The sequence below is a fragment of the Pithys albifrons genome, chromosome 2 (assembly GCF_047495875.1).
Source record: "Pithys albifrons albifrons isolate INPA30051 chromosome 2, PitAlb_v1, whole genome shotgun sequence".
NCBI classification, from domain to species: Eukaryota; Metazoa; Chordata; class Aves; order Passeriformes; family Thamnophilidae; genus Pithys; species Pithys albifrons.
The window spans coordinates 25,470,035-25,491,779 of NC_092459.1; the positions used below are offsets into that span (position 1 = coordinate 25,470,035).

The following is a 21,745-nucleotide window of genomic DNA, read 5'->3' on the forward strand; positions in this document are numbered from 1 at the left end:
AACAAACCAACAATTCCAAATGAAAGATAAATCAGAAGTGAAACAGAAAAATGTTTGGGGAAACATCTCTACAGCAAGAAAGGAAGAGTGGGCCAAAGAACCCTGAAGAAATGCCAGATAAGAAGCCAGTTGTTGCTTTCAAGGAAGTGTTTTAGCATTTGACATCTGGGACCATTAAATACCAAGGTGATCCCCATCTGTGGGAAAAGCTGTTTATTGCTTCTGGGGGAGAAAAGTAAGGAAGAGTATAACAGTAGTTAAAAAGAATGACAGTAAAACCAGAAGGCAAATTGAACATAGCATTCAAATTACAATCATCACAATTTACTTTTGAATACCATGATAGTTTAAAACTCATTCATTTAGAAATAAGCATATCTTCAAATACACTATGTAAATAGGCATACTTTTACTCATATATATTTCAGATGTTCACTCCTCTCTAACTCAGGAATCACCTGCTTCTACAACTTGTCACAGAACAATTCTTGCATAGTTCTGAGAAAATACAAAGTCTCATTTTGACTTCCCTTTTCTAAATAGATTGTTTCTGGAAGAGGGATTTAAAAAAAAATGAAACAGTATGTGGTTTTTCTGTAACACTCTTTTGATTCAAGTTTACGTTATGCATGAAATTGAATAAGTCCTAATGACAGAAGACTAGTCTATTTTTTTAAGAATTTAGCTCAGGTAGATGACAGTTGCACTAATGAAAAAATATTTTTTTTTTTCTGAAAAGATGTGGCTTCAAATGCTATGAAGCAAAGAGGGAAGCAGTAGGGCAAGATGTTGTAATTGGGAATGTCCTGAGGAAGTAACAAGAAGGAGACAGAATAAGTCTAACTCTGATTGACAATATGGTTATGCACTTTGTCAGATGACATAAATTATCATCTAAGTAAAGACAAAGACGATCATGGCATAGTTACTAATTGAAGAAACATTGCTAAGGAAGACTAGGACAGTTTGAGATGAGTTTTGAAATTAGTGAAAACACCCTCCTCTACGAAAACAATTCGTTGTTTTAAACGGAGTCTAAACAGAGGCAGGAAAACCATGGCCTCTTACAGGACAGGACAGGACAAATAACAAAAGAGTTTAAATAAGGAGCATTTAAATACAGAAAACATATTTGCACATTATCAGTAATTTCTCAGAAGTGCTTAAGGAACTCAAGCCTCAAACTTCAGTCTGACATTGGTATTTACCAACTTTTGTCCTTGCAGAACTTAGTGGGTAGGAGATGTTTCAGCACCAGGGTCACCTCTGAACAGAAAAAGCTTGCTCCTAGAATTCAAGGCATACAAATACTGTTACAAAATTATCTACAATTTTTTGACTACACATGTATGATCCAGTCATAAGTTGAAACAAGACCCAGATCTGTATCATATGTAGCCAAAAGAAGAGGACCACAGCACCCAAAAAAGGGAGCCTAGAAGCAGGCTAAGGGAACTGTACCTAATATTTGTTCCAGAAAAATACACATTAAAATAGCATAACTGGAGAATATGAATAAATATTTTGCAATACTGTACTGCCACTTACAGCATTTTGTGATGCAATTAGGTTTATAACATCCACAACTCTAAAGGGGTAAATGGACACCTGTAATATAGCTGCACAAATAGGGTGTAAGAAAACAGGTGCCAGAACCAAAATCTAAAAGATAAGAGTTAGCAGACAGTAAAAATGTCTATCTCCAAAGCAAAACAAGCAAGAAAAATCCCAAGAAAGAAGGGGTCCTGATTCCAAAAGTAACATGTCAATGCCAATAAGATAGCATTTTTTGGGGGGGAGAAGTGGGTCAGGAAACATAAAACATTAATGGCAAATGATGAGAAAAAAGATAGGGGGAAAAAAGGACAGGCCAGTGTGATTCCTGCTTCCCCCACTGAACAACTGGACTTCGGTTTACACAGAGATTACAAAATGGTGTCTTAGTGAATGGATTCAACTGCTGACAAAGGATAACTTTTCCTGTACTCAGCTGAAGCAAGCATTAAATCTGGTACTAAAAAAAAAAAAAAAAAGAAAAAAAAAAGAAGAAGATACATAGATGGCATCAGAAAATATACTTAGGTACATCTAATTTCCTGTTTAGTATGGAGAAGTCCTTTGGCATGACATCAAAAAGAAAAAGCAGCAAGAAGACACTTTTCTTTATAAAACCCTCAATAACAGATACTTATGGAATCCTAAATAGTCTGAATCTGCAGGATACAATGTATATATACAGAAAGAATTGAGTACTTTGGAAAGACATTTAATTTTCCAAGTTCTAATATCATAATGATTAGAGCCAAGTTCCAAGTTATTCTACATCATTAGCAACTCTGGTTCATTCATGGAATTTGTTGTCTGTTGTTTTGCAAGAAGAGTTGAAGGGATTTTTACTTAAAGTTTCCCCGTAAGTTGGTAACAACAAAGGAGACACGGGGGATTTCATTAGGGTTTGATGTTATTAGGGCTGTACCACAGAAGTACCAGGAGAGCTGATACAATAAAGAAGAAATAAGGAATTCATTTGAAAGTAGACACATCTGTCTATAAATGTTCAGAGAAATAATTTGAGAGATCATGTTATTGTGGGAATTAGAGTGAGGTTCATAGAGTACTGGAAATATGTGCATGATGCTGTGCCATGTGCCAAACTGAAAAGTGAGAAGGAAGGAAAAGGTATTTATTATTTTATCAGCTGAACATAATGTAAAACAAATGAAATGGGAATTATGTAACAAATAATTCACATTTACCAATTCAAGCTTGACTATTGATTTCGCATTTTTACCTGTCTTTTAAAAATATAACTATGCATCTGAAAAGGCTTAATTTTTTCTTCCTGTTGGAATGTGATTTATTTTCCTATGATGGAATCCATAAAGAAAAGCACTCATCTCTGGCATACTTGTTCATTCTAGTTTTGGTATCTAGTTTTCATATCAAGATTCAACAATGAATAGTCCCAGATAAAAAACTAAACTGAAAAGCGAAAATTTTAATTAGTAATTATGGTTTGTATTACTATTTTATTCTTACAGATTTGAATTTGGTAGGGAAATATTTCATTTTGCATTATATTCCCACTTTTTCCTATACAAAAATATATTTGTTGAACAATAGATTATCTAGTTTTTAAAGAACTTATGTTTTACACTGGATTTGTAAATACTCAAGAGAATATAAACCAACAAGGATTATCAAAGCATAAAAGAAACCTGTGTTATCTATGCTTTACATTAAGTTGGAAGTGATATCAAGTATGGGTAGCGGTGTGGCCAACTTCAAAGAAATTCAGAAAATTCTCAGCATTGCTGCCAGCAGCTAGACTTAAAGCAGAAAAATAAACAGTTTCAGAACACGGCCACAGGCAAGAAAAGTGCATTGTCTGCCACTGTTGCATTCTCAGAGCAGTTCCTGCCTGAATTTGGTCCAGACCAACTAGTGCTTGTCCAAAAGAATTCCTAGGCATAGCTCAAGAATGCCAGTGATCTTTGCTATTAGGGAGTAGGAATCCAGTTATCCTGTTTCAAAGACTATGTTTAATTTTAAATATATCGCTGGATGTCCTCAGGACAAGGTACTAGTTACTGCCACTGCTTTGCTACCATAAAACAAACACTGTCTTGTTGATGCAGCTTTTAAGAAAAAAGAGTTACCAAAGGTAATAGAAACCAACACATTTTTTAAAATAAGAGTAATTATGAAAAAAAAGCAGAATGTCTTTGAGCATCTGTGAGTATAAATTGCTTTAGATTATACAACTAAAACATAGAGCTACAGTAATTTTCCTTGTGGTTGCCAAGTCTCAGACTCACAGTTTCAACCACAGGTATCTCTGAAGAACTTGTTTTTGCTTGGTGTATCATGACCCTTATATTATGATTCAGTGATATGTTTAATTTTCTTGTTTTATTATGTCAGCTAGGACAAATAGATCTGAGGAAAAATACATGTGGTGCTCACAGTTCAAGCCAGTTTTCTTGTAAACATATTCTGTAGCAGTTCAGTATTTCTCAAATGCAGGAAAAGTACTTTTTGAGCATTCTCATTCTCAATAAAACAAGGGGTCCTTGGATTTGTGCATATGTAGGTGACCCAGCTATGAAAACAAAATCAGAAGTTCTGTTACCTTCTGCACTACATGTAATGCTTCCAGAGGCTGAAAAAGTTGACAAAATGTAAGGACAAGCTGCAAAATAGTCATACACCCAGAATTGTCCTTGAGGATGGTGAAATTGCCTATTCAATCCATTATAAGACATAAGAATTCAAATTGCCATAATGAAACACCTAAGCCTGCATAGGCAATATGCAGTTACAACATTTTTTTTGTTAATAGACTAGAAAGAACTATAGGCATCAGAAAAATAAGAACCACAAAAAATAAATAGTTAACAAATTGTTTTATATCCCAACTCTTAAAAATGTGGGGGAAAATGTGATTGAAAAGATTGTAACTGATTTTTTTAACATCACTACTCTTCTGTTATTAGACTGAAAATATTTTTAAAAATTGGGTGTCGAATAGCACATAGAAATGTGGCTCTAAAACATCACAAAGTATTTCACTTAAGTTTGGGACATAAATTAATGCAAAAATATATATATTATTTAATTTAATTTATCTTTGGCTATTTAAGGAATTGTTTGTTGTCAACTGCAGTAAGTTTTCTTTCTGATTATTGTCTATATTTCCAGGAATATAATCACTGCATGACAACTAGGCTATGTACCATGTACAGTTATTAAACTGTGTTTCTTATGCAACTATAACAACCTCTTAAGAATTTACAGTACTCTTCTAGTATTGACATCATAACATAGGCAAAACCTGTTTGCAAAGACCAGAAGCTTATTACCAGATTGTTTATGAAATTCTTATCCCCATAATACTGAAACAAAGTAATTTCTAAACCATAAATGCATGCATGAAATAAAGATTGGGGATTCAAAATAATATGGTTAGTGTCAAATCCTTATGCTTTTTCTGAGTGGCTATAAATTTCAGTTGAATTACTATTTTGTTGTCATTTTAAACCACAAGGTGGCAGCAATGACATAATCTCGTCATCCAAGATTGTAGAACTGTCCATCCCACTGCTTTTACTCTTAAAGCATCTCTTGTGTTTACAGGGAAAATATGACAGAAAAAGATATTATCTTTTCTTTGACAAAGTACGGTTACAAAATATGTTGCTTGCTAAATGTTTTGAATTCACATGCTTCTTTTGGTGGTTTTGTTGTTGTTGGTTTTTGTTTGGATTTTTTTTTAATTTTCCATCTACAATTAATTTTATCTGTTAGCTTGAAATGAATATGCATTGAACTAGTCTGTCCATGAATCAGGTTGTTTGCTCATTTGTGTAATAACATTTCATTGCCAGGCTGAGAAATAAAATAATAAATATAAATAAATAAATAGCATAAGCCTGCTATTCCTGGAACATGACCATGCAGTCATAGAGAAGCTGCAATGCTTACCGATAGCTGTTGAAAAGATCCATGCAGGTGCCATTGTTTTTACAAGGGCCTGAATCACATTCATTTGATTCCTTTTCACAAAATGTTCCTTCCCATCCAGGCAAGCAAACACATTGGTACCTCTGCAATATATTAGGTAAAATAAGGAATATGCTGTATCATTAATAGAATTACAACAGGTATTATTACTGATTGTTTGAATATATTAACAGTCAGGAAAAAAAAAAAGTTTAGGGCTTTTTTTAAAAAGCTGAGTGCATAAATAAACTGCCACAGCATGATGATCCAATGTGTAACATACCAGCATTGGGTCATCTACAAGTGTGTAGAGTCAACAAATAACTTTGCTGCATTTTAGCTGTTTTGTATTGTATTCAGTAAACAGACAGACAATGGTATTTCAAACAGATATAAACTTCATATAAACAATGAAGACAAATTTTCTAACACTGTTTAAAAATATAATAAATTAAGAGTCAGAAGTGAAGAAAAACCAGAGATTTGGCAGCTGTCCCAGATCTTTCTGTAATGATTCTCTTAACCCCTCCTGTAAAATTAAAAGCTTAGAATATTTTATTGGAGCAAAGATAACAAAAAAGAAAGGAAGTTAGTTCAAAGTCAAGTTCAGTATGGTTATCCTGGGGTGTCATACAGTGTGGAAAAGCTCCACTGATTCCAGGACTCCAAATAAAATTGTTTATGTGTATATTCTTATATAGTTGGACAAATGAACTTTTGCACGAACCAATTTTTACATAGTGTGCTTGTGATTCATATCTTCCCAACTGCATTCTACTTGTTTAGCTCTCATGCTGACAAACATCACTGCTATGTTTGCTTGGGATACACCTATGATTTGTGTGACACAGATTTTCTGAATTCACTGAGATAAACTGTAGAAGTCAGGAAACAAAATTGAAGGGTAGCTTTCTGAGTTAAGATAGGGCATGGAATACTGGCAGATGTAACCAGTTTGGGTGATAAGGCTCTACAGAGGCATCTGCACAGGCTGGATCAATGTGCCAATACCAGTGGCAGGAGACTGAACACGGCAAAGTGCTGGGTCCGGCAGTACAGTCACGAGAACCCCGGGCAGCACTACAGGGTGTGAGAAGAGTGGCTGGAAAGTGGTCCAGTGGAAAAGGACCTGGGAGTGCTGTCAACAGCATCTGAACATGAGCCAGCAGCGTGTCCAGAGGGCCAAGAAAGCCAATGGCATCCTGGCCTGTATGAAATAGTGGGGCCAGCAGGACATGGGAAGTGATTGTCCTGCTGCACTTAGTACTGGTGAGGTCACACCTTGAGTCTTGTGTCCAGTTCTATGCCCCTCACTGCAAAAAAAGACATTGAGATGCTGGAACAAGTCAAGAGAAGGGCAACAGAGCAGATGAAGTGTCCAGAGAACAAGTCCTAGAACAAGTCAGTGAGGGAGCCAGGGTTGTTTATTCTGCAGAAAATGAGACTCAAAGGTGACCTTATCACTCTACAATGATCTGAAAGAAGGTTGTAGCAAGGTGGCAGTTGGCCTCTTCTCCCAGGCAACTAGTGGGAAAATGAGAGAAAATGGCCTCAAACTGAACCAGGGGAAGTTCAGATTGGACATCAGGAAGCATTTCTTCACTGAAAGGGTGATTAAGCATTGGAATGATCTGTCCAGGGAAGTGATTGAGTCACCATTCCTGTAAGTGTTCAAAAAACATGTGCATGTGGCACTTGGAGACATTGTTTAGTGGTGAACATGTGGTACTTTGTTAACAGTTGGAATTGATGATCTTAGAGGTCTTTTCTGATGTTAAAAATTTTATGATTTTATAGGTGACAGATTTTGTTAAAATATCTGATCTTTTTAAAATATAATACTGAGCGATGAACTTGGAAATAAAAAATAATTTTCTGGGAATTGTACCAAGGAAAGAAAAAAGAAAATACATTTGAGACAGCTTACATTACTAATCCACATTAGTCTTTCCTATTACATCAGAGCCACACCCAATTTCCTCAGTTTTCTGCATTATTTATCAGTGCCAAATGGGCAAAAATTGGCACTATTAATCTATATCTGCAAGTAACTATCAGACACCTCTTAAAAACTATTTTATTGCCAGGTTAGGTTTTCACATATACCAGATAAGTACTTGCTTCCAAAAATCTCTTCCAGAAATGTATTACAAAATTAGAAGTGAAAGGAGGCTTGCCAACAGTTTTGTTATAAAGCAGCAGTATTTTTCTGGTCTCACTAAAAGTAGTTGTCAACCCATTGTTGAAATTCTGTGTTTTGCAGATTTTTCGTTATATGAGGATTGACACATCAAGTCAAAACATTACTCACATATATGTGTATCACGCATATGTGCAGAATCATGGCTAGGCTTCATGAAAGAAGATTTGGGAAGGGCACTACCCACGCTTGCTGCAAGGGTGCTGGTGGCCAAAAAGGCCGATACAGGATAGGCAGGTTCGGTCACAAAAGGTACAGTGGAATGTTTCCTTTGGCAATATTGGTGAGGAACAGTTCTTTCTGCGTTGTCTTTTCTCCTCAAGACTGACTCTCCCTGCATTCTCAAAGGAAGCAGCAGTGTCGTGAATGGTGTGTCTCCATGAATCCCGACTGGAAGCCAGAGTGGACAACTGGTGGCAGTCAATATGGCGAAGGCTGAGGTGTTGTTTCAGGGAGTCCTTGTATCTCTTCTTTGGGGCTCCTCTCTTGCAGCAGCTGGTGGTGAGTTCACTGTAGAACACAACCTTTGGGAGGTGGTGATCCTGCATTCTGGAGACGTGCCCTGTCCAGCACAGCTGCATTCTCATCAGCATGGCCTCGATACTGCTGACCCCTGCCTGTTCAAGAACAGACACATTGGTCACGTAATCAGACCAGTGGATGTTTAGGATTGAACGGAGGCAGCGCTGATGGAAGCGTTCGAGAAGCCGCAGGTGGTGACGGTAGATGACCCATGATTCAGACCCATATAAAAGAGTAGACAGTACAATGGCTCTGTAGACACTAATCTTTGTACTTTTCTTCAGTTGTTTCTTGGACCAGACTCTTTGATGGAGTTTTCCGAAGGCTTTGTATGCCTTTGCTAGCCTGTTGTCTATCTGTTTGTCAATCTTACCATCTGAGGAAATGATACTTCCCAGATAGGTGAACTGCTGGACTGACTTAAGCTCTGAATTGCCTATGGTGATGTGAGGATGATGGAAGACTTCCTGAGGTGCAGGTTGGTAGAGAACTTCCGTCTTCTTCAGGCTGACTTCCAGCCCAAAAAGCTCAGCAGCCTCTGCAAAGCAGGATGTTAAGCGCTGCAGAGCTGCTTCTGTGTGAGCAACGAGGGCGGCATCATCAGCAAAAAGCAGCTCACGAACAAGGTGATTCAGGGTCTTGGTGTGGGCCTTCAGTCGCCTTAGGTTGAATAGGCTTCCATCGGTACGATATCGGATGTAGATGCCGTTTTCTTCATCGAGGTCTGCCGTGGCTCTTTGAAGAAGATTGTGAATAGAGTTGGTGCAAGAACGCAACCTTGTTTCACACCATTGGTTATTTGAAAGGGCTCAGAGAGTGCATTGCCATATCTGACTTGTCCACGCTGATCCTCATGTAGCAGGATGATCATTTTGAGGAACTTGGGGGGACATCCTAAACGTTCCAAGATCTGCCACAGGCCTTTTCTGCTCACAGTGTCAAAAGCTTTGGTGAGGTCAATGAAGGTTACACAGAGACCTTTGTTCTGTTCCCTACACTTCTCTTGCAGTTATCTGAGAACAAACACCATGTCTGTGGTGCTTCTATTGGCTCTGAAACCACACTGGCTTTCAGGTAGAAGATCTTCTGCAATAGTGGGTACTAATCTGTTCAGAAGTATTCTTGCAAGGATTTTACCAGCAATGGAGAGCAAAGTAATACCTCGGTAATTTGAGCAGTCTGATTTTTCTCCTTTCTTCTTGTACAGGGTGATAATGACTGCAACACGGAGATCTGGTGGTAGTTCCCCTTGTTCCCAGCAACGCATAACAAGCTTGTGAAATTTGGCATGGAGTGCTTGACCTCCATGCTTCCAGATTTCAGGTGGAATTCCATCGACCCCAGCTGCCTTGCCAGTTTTCACCTGTTGTATGGCCTTAAGTGTCTCTCCCATAGTAGGGGCTGCATCCAATTCATGTTTCACCAGTTATTGTGTAATGTGCTGTTTTGCTGAGCCTTGGACTACACAGTTGGCATTGAAGAGAGTCTGAAAGTGCTCAGACCATTGGTTCAGGATGGAGGTTTTATCTGTTAGAAGCAGTTGACCATCTGCACTGAGTAGGGGGCTTTGAACCTGGTGTGTGGGTCCGTACACTGCTTTCAGGGCCTCATAGAATCCTCTTTGGTCACCCAAATCTGCGCATAGTTGTGTCTTTTCTGCTAGGTTGAGCCACCATTTGTTCTGGATGTCTCGACGTTTCTGTTGGAGCTTACTGCATGAGAGATGAAACGCGGCTTTTCTTACATGGCAAGATGGCTGAGCAAGGTGTGCTTGGTGAGCAGTTCTCTTCTTCTTCAGCAATTCCTGGATCTCTTGATTGTTTTCATCAAATCAGTCTTTGTTTTTCTTGGAGGAGAACCCTAAGGACTCTTCAGAGGACTGCAGGATGCAATTTTTAATATGTTGCCAAAGCGCTTCAGGAGAGGGATCTATGGGATTATCTTTAAGTCTAGTTTGAAGGTTTCCCTGGAAGCTGTCTCTCACTGTGGCTGTTTGAAGATTGCTGACTTGGAGCCTCCTCCTTGGAATGCCGCCTCTCTTAGGTTTGGGCTTGAAGTGGAGGTTAAGTTTGCAGCGCACAAGGCGGTGGTCTGTTTGACATTCTGCACTCGGCATCACTCGAGTATGACGGACATCGCTGACATTTCTCTGTTGTACTAAGATATAGTCAATGAGGTGCCAGTGCTTGGATCGAGGATGCATCCAGGTTGTCTTCAGGCTGTCTTTCTGTTGAAAGATAGTGTTGGTGATGGTGAGCTGCCGTTCTGCGCAAAACTCTAGCAGGAAGTGTCCGTTGTCGTTACAGTTTCCAACACCATGCTTGCCCAGGACTCCTTTCCAGGCTTCAGAATTCTTACCTACTCTGGCATTGAAGTCACCAAGAATTATGGTCTTATCATCTGCAGGAACCTTTTGGGTGAGGCGGTGCAGGTCGGTGTAGAATTTGTCTTTTTCCGCTGGGTCAGCTTGGAGAGTTGGGGCATATATGCTAAAAAGAACAACATGTTGCTTGTTGTGTAGAGGGAGGCGTAAGGACATAATGCGATTGGAATGACCTGTCGGCAGATTTTCAAGTTTGGAGGCAATGGAGTTTTTAATCATGAAGCCAACTCCTGAAAGGTGTCTTTCGGTTTTGGGTTTGCCTGACCAGTAGAGTGTGTAGCCAGCACCATGTTCTTTAAGGCTGTTTTCCTGGTGAAGATGAACTTCACTGAGAGCAGCAATGTCAATGTTGAGCCATGACAGTTCATGGGCAATTAGAGCAGAACGACGCTCAGGATGTGCACTGTCCCAAGTATCAAGCATGGCTCTGATGTTCCAACATGCGAGTGTTAGTTTGAACACACCTTTGCAGGCAGGTGTATGCCTTTGAAATCTCTTTGTTCTTGTTTGACCGCATGGAAGATGCCGGTTGGCCGTGGTTATCCAACTGGATGTGGAGATGAGCTTTGTTTAGGCCACCTTTGCTAGGCCCCTCTCCATGTGGAGCAAGCAGTGCTGTCCTTAGAAAAGGCTGCTTGGTCATTCAGGATGATGCTGCAAGAGACATCTCCGGGGTCAAGTCTCTAATGACCAATATCCTGAACCACCTTCATGCAGGGTTGGGTCTGCGGCTTCCAGTTGCTTCCCATCACCTGCCATTTTCAACCCTCACCTGTCGCTACAGGGCTTTGCAATGTGGGTGAACCCTTCAAGCCTGCGCAATGGATTTTTTAGGTGAGGCACAGCGTGCGCAGAGCTGGTCCCACCCTTTACTCCTAAGGTTCATCTGCCACAGCCTAGCGAGCTTGGATGGTGACAGCGAATACCTCAGGACGTAGGTTTGGTTAGAGTATCCTTCTCTTAGATGGGTGGCCTTACAGCTTCATCTGCCCGGGTTTGGGGTTGGAGTTGTCCTTCTCCTAGGATGGTTGCCAGACGGCTAGTGAGACCATCCTGCCCGTGGACACACTTTGTCTGACCCTTCAGCTGAGACCTGTCTGACATGGGAGACCCTACTGGAGGCATAAACCACCGCCAGGATAGCTCTCAACCTCATGAGGGCATGCAAACTTCTCCCCTGTGACAAGGGGGTGTCCCCGGAGAAGATGTGCTGAATAAACAAGGTTAAAAATCTTACACAGTATTTCAACTCTGTGTAGTTTTCCAGTGACTGAATGTGCCATGTTGCAATTAACTACATATAAGTGTAAGCAGATAAAAAAGGTTTTGATAGATATGAGCCTTTACAGAGAGGGACCTGATGGACACAAAGTTGGACATGAGTCAACAATACGCCCTTGTGGCCAAGAAGGCTAGTGGAATCCCAGGATGCATTAGGACGAGTGCTGTTGGCATGAGGGGGGAGGTGATCCTTCCCCTCTGCTCAGCCCTGGAGAGGCCACACCTGAAGCGCTGTGTCAGTTCTGGCCTGCCTGGTTAAAGAAAGACATGGAGCTATTGGAAAGAGTCCAGGCAATAACATTATTAAGAGACTGACACATCTCTCAGATGAGGAAAGGCTCAGAGAGGTGTGATTGTCAGTCAGAGTATAGCATAGAATGAACAACATAAAATGACAGGAAGCTGTGTTATTCCTTGTACATAACTTTTCCTTGTATAAGATATAGCACAGTCTACATAAGAACAGTGGATTTTACCAGCTATACACAGGGTCAAACTGCAATTTTTTTTTATCTCCTTCATGCATACCCAGAACCATATATGCATTACAGCAAGTATTTAACTAGTTATGTGTGTTTGTGGTAAGAAAATGTGATTTAAGGGTATTTGCATATTTTCCCTTCTCCAATGTTGTAAATGAAGAGTTAATCACTTCCTTAAGACATAGTCAATGTTGCTTTACTCAAAAATGGCAGCTGAACATCTGGCAAACAGAAACTACAATGAAAAAGGTTTATCACACACAACAAGGGTTTGAATTATGAACAAGGCACATATTCAAGCCTGTCCTTTGCATGTGTAGGTTAAGCGGAATTTTTACCACACAAATACATACTTCAGAGACTTTTTCCATATCAACAGAAAAATGGAAGCAACTTAATTTTTAAAGATACCACAGAGCTGGAACATTTTGGGCGTATTTTACAGTTTTTAATTTACAGAAAGAACAAAAACCACCTTGCCTGGAAACAGAAACACACAAAAGGAAATGTAGAAATGTCCCTTTTTTCTGTGTGTTCCAAGTTTTTCTGCCAGATCATGTTTCTTGTGGTGCAACTCTTTTTCCGTTAAGGACAAACAGAATGAGAATATCATAAGGCTACTTATCATTGGCAAATAATGGGAGATGTACTCTAGCCTCCACAGAAAGCTTCATCACAAAACTCTTTTCTGTTGGAAGCAGAGCATTTTTTTTCCTTCAGAAAACCTTCACTGAACTTCGTTTTGTTAGTGCTAACAGCAGTTCATTTAACCTTGTGAAATAAATGTGAACATAAAAACGTAAGCATCTGTGAAGTCATATTTGCAATTGCTCTTAACCATATTGAGATTGTAACATTATTTATGCAGCCTTTTTTTTAATTGAAGGTTCTTCTCTGAGTTGCTACTTTCAGGTTTACTTTTAACTTATTATTGATTTGATCATTTGCATAATTATATATAGTCACTAACAAAATCAGATTCCCATTTCTCATTATGGCATTGTTTTCATTATGCAAGTCTGGTTGCATTTATATCCTAAATAAACAAGCTTATTTAAAATCAAATCAAAGCATAATAAAATAGAGCAAAACAAAAACAGGACACCTGTTAATCTTCATTAGGTTTAACACTTCCTTTATCTTTTACTTAAGAAGACCAAGCTTAAACAACATTCATTCAGAGTGAAGTCCCAGCAACTACACTACCTTTATATCTTCTGGTAATTAATTATTTGCCTGTTCTTCACAGGATGTAGGAACAGTGAATGTAATAACAGTGCTGCTCCACAAATAAAAGAAAATTGACTTGTGATGCATGAAGAAAATCTGCAATCAGCTCAGTAGTTTCTACTCTGAAAGACATACATGGTCTGCCCTAATAGTAGTTATTAACTTTGTAATGGGTAGTCAGATTGCTTAACTCATGGCAAAGAAACACCTTTTGGGGATAAGTGTCATGAGGTTTGCAATATGATTGTTAATACTGATCTTACTTGGAGGAACAATTATAAGAAGTGCCATGAAAGAACTAAGTCCTAAACAATTGCAATAAAAAGTCTAATATCAAAACAGTGCTACAACAACTGATTGGTTTTGATAAAACTATTATTTAAATATTATTCAAAAAACCAAAATTATTTACTGAATCTTATTATTAGAATCATTAATGGATGTATTTTTTAATCTATTCTTTTATTTTGAAAAGGGTTTTTTTTCTCTTTTGCTCTTGCTATGTAGGTTACAAAACCTATGTGGTTATTGTTCTAAGCACTGCAAATGTAAAATAATAGGGTAAGTCACTTAATATTAAGTAGTAGCTATCTAACAGAAGTTGAGGTAGCATTATAGATTTTCAAGCACTTCTATATTCCCTACTTTTATTTATATATCTATTTCTATATGGTTAGATCCTAAAAATGCAAACCACTATATTTATATATATATTTGTCCTTAAAAACCTACTTATATTCTTTTGCACCCAATGTTGGTTTAAATTATATATAATTGATATAAAGGATAAAAAAGGATATATTTTATTTAAATTTGGAGCAAAGCTTACAGAAGACCCAATGAACATTTTTAATTTGCTTATCTCAACATTTTAAATAATGAATTAATTAAATTAACAAGAAGAAACATAAATGAAGCATCTGGTACAGGCAAATTTTGATGAGTTGTTAGGACTTTTTCCTTACATTGTAATATTTCTATCTGTAGATATTAAATGCTATTAATAAACTTATGCAAAAACATACAATTTGTATCATATTTAGCACACCATTAGTAAAGAGAGGCTTACATTTTCACTCAGTGTAAGCTCCAGCTTAAAATATGGCTGGTATTTAGACATGCTGTGTATTTATAACTCTAAATGAACTGTACTGTAATTTGTAACCAGTAGAAAATTATATTAAATGGGAATACTAGGTATTTGCACTGCATGTCTCTATACACAACCATTTCATAAAATGGTAGCTTTGCTAATAAATCATAATTATTGCTGCTTTTGACAATAATTTTTAAATGACACTTCTGTAAAAGTATGATATTTTCCTGAAAGTTTAGTTCTCTTAAAATTGAATCATGAAAATTCTAGCAACAGACTTCTCTTGGAATTATTTTAGATTTCATGTTGCATTTAATGTGCAAATAAATTCTGGCCTGTGCCTTTACAATTTGATCAGCTATTTCCATCATTGCTCAGATATAACAGTGCTCATGGTCCAGTGTAAATCTTTTTGGGGATAGGTTTCTCTGTGAAGATTCATCCATAACATGCTGAGGCATGCAAACATGCAGCAGGGCTTTTACTCATATTGACACAGATATTCTGTTAGAGCATGGCCAATATTTAAAAGTACAAAAGTATTATGTTTGAAGAAAAATAAGAAATACTCAGAACAAATTCACACTTCTGTGACTTTGTATTTTTTAGTAGTTTTTAAATGTTATTCTCTGAGATGCTACAAGAAATATGAACATTAGAAAACCATAGCAGTTATTGAAGAACAATCATTAATACAACGAAGTGTTGCAGTCAAAATGCTTTCAAAATTGTTGATACAAATCAAAAAAGATTCTTCTTGGGAAAGTTGAAGGATTTCTGGGAAAAAAATATTTGATCTAGTAGCAACTTTATGGTAACAAACCAAAGTCAGTTCGAGACCTCTAAAATATTTATTAATTGAAAATAAATTTTTTCTCCACCTCTGGCCTTATTCTGTTTATATGCTTGTTTCTTTGTCTCCTAGAGACCTTACTAGAAAATGTGCCAATCAAAGCACCTTCAACATGACAGGTACTGAAAAGCACAAGAAAACTAATGAAAAGTAACAGCCTTAAGTTGTCTGTGCAAAATAAACGGAATAACTAGTCCAGCTAGTGACAGACATTGACTATTAGCCTTAGATTGGTGTATCTGGTTTGACATTTAGCTCAATTGTTCAATGACTAGTGAAAGGTCACGAACATATTCCTGTTAAGCCAAAGTACTGATGGAAACTTCACCCACATAAAAGCTTGTCTAGAGCTTTTAGTTTGCCTGTAGATTTCAGGTAACAGGAGAGCTATGGAAGTTAACTTTGATATTCCAAAGGAATAGTCTTGGTACTGACAGAATAATATTTTGCCTTTGAATTTCAAACCTGGTGCTGCTGCTGGTAACTTTTAAAATAAAGTAAGAAAAAAAAAATAAGAACAGCTACTGGTTTCCATGAAACAAACATATCTCATATCTTAACATAATAGTTCATTCAAATTTAGACCTTAAGCATACAACAATTATCACATCAGTGTATTTCAAATACCACAAAGTGCCATTTTTAACAATCTCAGGCTTAAAAGTAGGAGAAAGAACAACAGACTATTCCAATAATACTTTGAACTAAAAGCACTACAAGCACTCAAAAATTCAAAATATTTGATGTCAACTTTCATATTTTAACTTTCACTCATCATTAATTTAAATTTATAGAACATTTCAATGTAATAAAACACATCATAGGAAAGGAATTTGGAAGAATGAGAACATGGTTCCACATTCTTCTGGTCTAAACGTGCAGCTCTTGGGGCTTGACTGTGCTTGTTTTCAGACCTACGTCATCATTCTTGGCTTTTCTTTAATTAGAACAATAGCACAGAAGTTTCAAGTATAGTGGAAACTCCCCCATGTATTTGGCTCATACACCTAGACAGTTATTAATGCCCATGTAGCACTGTGCAGGCTTTTGTGAGGAAGTTCAACATCTTTTTTGTCAAGAGTTTTGTCATTCTGAGTCTGGAAGGACAGTGGGTTCCTGGAACCTAACAAGTTGAATTCTCCAAAAAGGGAATTCTAGCGTCCACAGATTCTGAGTCACTAAATGCAGCCCAATTTTCTAGAACTTAACCCAAGCCAAAAAATGTACAAGATTGTTGTGTTTGATACAGTCCTCCGTACTGAAAACCAAACCTCAGTGCTCTTCTTACTGTTTCTTCACTCACAGCCTTGCATTACCAAAACTAAGAGCATGTGACTGCCTGGTATTGCATAACTTAAGTTGGTTCCTGCACTAAAAAAACATTAAACAGTCTACTTTACAGGGTTACCCAGTGATAGCTGCATCCACAAAAGAAAAATTCATAGCAGCTTTGAATTGTGAGAGAGTTTCTGTAATACTTATAGTCTCAGAGTGGCTTGTTAAAGGAATCGATACTTTCTGGGAAAAGCAGAAATTGTGTCCAACAGTCTAATTCACTTGTTGCATAACACAATTTAGAAATAAGTCACTAAAAGTCAAATACAAGCATTCTTTTGAAATCTAAATTATTTAATTGAAAAATCAATGAGAGTTTACTTTTGAGGCTTTTTCTAAAGATTATATGTGACTCAAAAAATTAATAAAGAGGCTGTAGGCCAGGACACAAAAGACATACATTTTAATTAGCCAGTGGTTGTCACCATTTTAAAGATACAATTTATTAGAAGGAAGAGAGAGAGACAAAAAGGAACTGTAAAATTGGAAACAGACTAGATAAACTGAATGGTAACAGCATGATCAATCCTCCCCATTTTTTTAGAAAATTATTCCAGTCTTTGGTTTTTCTCCTCTGCTTTTGAATGTGTTAGTCTTACTTTGCCTTAAGAATCTGAAAGTGATTTTAACAGCACCAGCTCCAAACTTTAGTAACGTGTTTCTCCTTTTCCTGAAAAATGCAGTTTAATTATAGATTTTTCAGAGCACTAAAGGACTATTAAGAAGGGATTTCCATTATGAAACATTATACAGGGAAGAGAAAAGGGAATAGGAGTATTCTTAGAATAAAATACTAACTTAATATTTCACACTCAAATGTTAAGAACTATCTTTCCTCTTTCTCTATTTTCGTAACACATAATTAAAATAAATTTTAATAGTACTTAGGATGAAGCAATAAAACCATCAATAAGATAGGCTACACTGTGAGCTTAGGGAATTAATGCTTCAAAAATTATGACTTTGGATTTTATGGTTCTATCTATATTTGGTATGGTAGAGGTTAACAACTCTTTACCTGTTAGCTCATATTTCATAAGAGAGAAAGGAAAGGTTTTTCTCTCTGATAGAAGGAAATTTAAAGACTTTCATTCTATCTTGTAAAGCTATAAAAATATTTAATCTTAGCTATAACTTTTTCTGTCTCATTTCCACTCCCTGGGAGAGCTTGATCTTATTAAGGGCAATCTTTTGTAATTTGCATGTTGCGGGCCTTCCTGGAGTTTGCCTCTTATTACTGTAATGAAGTTCTATTTCTGGATATTGAAGGTGCTTGCCTACAGGTTTCACACCTTTTAATGGTATTGCAAACACTGTACCCATCAGCCATATTTATTAAATCAATTACAGTTTATGATGCTGGTGCATAGTTAGGGCTTTTCTTCATTCTTTGTATTTCAGCAGCATATTGATAAGACTGTCAATCTCATAAAAAAGTCACAAAAAAGGATTGTTTTTGACTGAAATCTGCCTACAAATGTGATAAATTATATTAATTTTTTCCTATCTGTCATCATTAGGCCACTGACTCTCTATTCCTTTTTCTTTATTCTCTGTTCTATATTCTCCCTCCTTCTCTCTGCAACATTAAAAGGTTTATCATTTTCTTCTACTCATGGAATCTCACCCAGGCCCTGGCAGGAACTGGATGAAGGATTGAACTTGTGCAGCCATTGCAGCTAATGAGATGATTCTGAAGGTAACTCTAAAGCAACAGAAGAAAAAACAAAACCCAAGTCTGAAGCCCAAAACTGATAGGAATGTGAGGAAACAGTGGTGGACCCTAGAGGGATGCACTAAATCAGAGAGATTTAAATGGAGGGAAGCATCAGAAAAATAAGAAGGTCAGATATAGAATTGAAGATGCAGAGCAATGAGAGTGTGAAAGGACATAACCTCTGACTAAGCAATCTTTATTAGCATTTTTAGGTCTTTAGAAAATCTGATTTTGATCATCTTCTGTTAATGGGTTAAATTAACAATTAAGGGATGCTGTGGAGAAATGCGTTTCCTGCAGGCTGGAATTAAAAAGGCTTCAAGAGCATTGTGAAAACTCCAGACTTAAGAGATCACTACTGTGCATTTCCCATCAGCCATCTCAGGCATATAAAATTATGACCAGGGTTTGTCAAGACACACATACAAGACCCGTCCTTTTCCTTTTTCACCTCCACTGTCATCTTTTTCTGTCCTGAGGTATAGAAATGCTATGTAAAATAGTTTTAACATGATAGGATCTGGAAAAGAGAAACACATACACATATACAACTCCATTTGCTTAAATAAAGACATTAGTTCTCTCGATGAAGTTTCAAATAGAAGTTATCCAAAGAATACCTTGCCATTAAATATTATTCTCACAAATTATTTCTTTTGCAGTAACATTTTCACCTTCATCATTTATTAATATAGTAACAAATGCCAGTGTCCCCTTTCTACAAAAATTTAATATGAAATGATTGATATGAATGATACTCATTCCACTTATTTATAACTGTATAGATTCAAAATAATGTTTTAAACCAGAGCAAGAATGGGAGAAAGAGGATATTTTTTGTGTGCACATCATAGGTTTTCTTAAACTATCTTATTAAAGATATTAAAATACAACAGAGCAAACATTTATGTCATCTAAAAAAATAACATTCCAATTCTTCTTACTTCATATATATCTCACTAATTTATATGGTTGCATATTTCACTTTGATTATATGCCCAGAAGAATGTAAAACTGTAAGTAGATGCAATATCATTTTTTTATATTAAACTGACATTGTTCTGGGTGTAGTTGTTTTGGGTTTTTGGAGGTCTTGGAGTTCTTTTTAGTTTCTCTTTAATTGAAAACTTAAATTGAAAACTTTAGTATATTCTTTTTAAAAGTGTAGTATCTGTGGGAACCTAGTGAGAAAAAATTGGACCAGCTTCTTTGAATCAGATGTTTTAAAAAGTGCACAGTAGTACAATTATTAAAATACAAATGTAAATAAATTCTTTGTCTGCAATTAAATGATTATTTCTGAAAAATGGATGAAGAGCTAGAAAATATCAATGTTTTAAAAGGGTGAATATTGAAAGTAATTTTAAAAATGAAAATGATTTCAAGGATTGCTCCTGCTCCTATTTTCATTCATGTACTGTGTGCATAATGTTTAAAAGATAATACATCTGAAGAAAACAAAGCAGAGGTCGGTAACATTCTGTACATCAAGTCATGAAATAATGAAGCGCATCAGAGCATCTTGCTGTTTTGGTATTTCATTAAACATGCATACTCTGAACAAGAATAAAAAAATATTTGTTTACTGATATGCATGGTAAAAGGCAGCATAAGCACTACTCTGGATAATTTGCCACCATTGTACTTAATAATAGATGAGGATGGAGGTTTCAATTTTATAAGGCAAACAGGATGGTGCTTATTTAGAATACAAACCCATAATTCATCATAAATAATCTCTTCATCTAAAACATGAAGATGAGAAGCCAAAGCATACCTTTAACTAAAATTTGAAAATCAATCAATCAATCAATCAATCAATCAGTAAGTAAGTATTTTTAAACAATAAAATGTTCAGAATTACCATTATGCTAATAAGGAATTACAGAATAAAAAAAAATCACTTGAATAGTGAAGATCGCAAAGGGTCTGGAGCATAAGTCTGATGAGGAGAGGCTGAGGGAGCTGGGATTGTTCAGCCTGGAGAAGAGAAGGCTCAGGGGGCACCTTCTCACTCTCTAAAACTACCTGAAAGGACGCAGTAGCCAGGTGGGGCTCAGTCTCTTTTAAGTAACATGTGACAGAACAAGAGGAAATGGGCTCAAGTTGCACCAGGGAAGGTTTAGATTATGGAAAAAAATTCTTCATGGATAGGTTATCAAGTACTGGAACAGGTTGTCCAGGGAAGTGCTTGAGTCACCATCCCTGGAGGTATTTAAAACATGTGTAGATATGGCACTTAGGGACATGATTTAATGGTGGGCTTGGCAGTGCTGGGTTAACAGTTGGATTGGACGAGCCATAGCCAATCCTATGATTCTGACCGTAGCTGGGGGACATTCCCAATATACAATTTCTCAGCTATGACTGTGTAAGTATTGCTGTGACTTTTATGGTTTTGGAGAATGAAAGTATCCTGATTTTGGTTGGGATAGAGATAGGGTTAATTTTCTTTCTAATACCTGCTAAGGTGCTGTGTTTTGGATTTAGGATGGGAATAATGATGACACACTGACATTTTAGTGATTGCTGAGCAGGGCTAATGTGAAGTCAAGAACTTTTTAGCTTCTCATGCTACCCTGCCAGTGAGTAGGCTGGGAGGCACAAGAAACTGTGAGGGGACACAGCTTGGACAGCTGATCCCAATTGAGCAAAGGACATTTGTCATGCCATGCTCAGCACAAAAAATGGGGAAAAGTGACCAGGAGTCTAGTGCTTGGGAAGATGCTGGGCATTAGTTAGTTAGTGGTTAGCAATTGTTTTCATTTGTATCACTTTTCTTCCATGGATTTCATTTCTCTCTCTTTCTGTCTAATAATTTTATTTCATTTCTTAAACTGTTCTTAACTCAGTCCCCTCTCTCCCACACCTCAATGGGGCATGGAGCAAGCAAGCAGCTGTGTGTGCTTAGCTGCTGTCTGGGGTTAAATCTCAACATAGAAATTAAGTCTGAAGTCCATTTTTCTCTTACCTACAGATTAGAGACAGAAAAAGATAATAAAAACACTCTGATAAATAAAGACTGCTAAATAAAGACTCTGTTTGATGTGTGTTTTGCTTATCTGACAGTTGAGAAACTGAAGGAAATTTTAGTATCGAAAATCTAGTGCAGCAGAAGAAAGACAAAAAATCATACATCTGATA

General features: G+C 37.0%; 1 protein-coding gene across 1 annotated transcript in view; it reads right to left on the reverse strand.

The window, feature by feature from the left end:
• EYS (eyes shut homolog) overlaps positions 1-21,745 on the reverse strand; it is a 782,127-nt gene that overhangs the window by 504,073 nt on the left and 256,309 nt on the right. Inside the window, exon 21 of the mRNA XM_071548512.1 lies at positions 5,485-5,606. Coding sequence (XP_071404613.1) covers positions 5,485-5,606 — 122 coding nt within the window. The remainder of the gene's footprint in view (positions 1-5,484; positions 5,607-21,745) is intronic.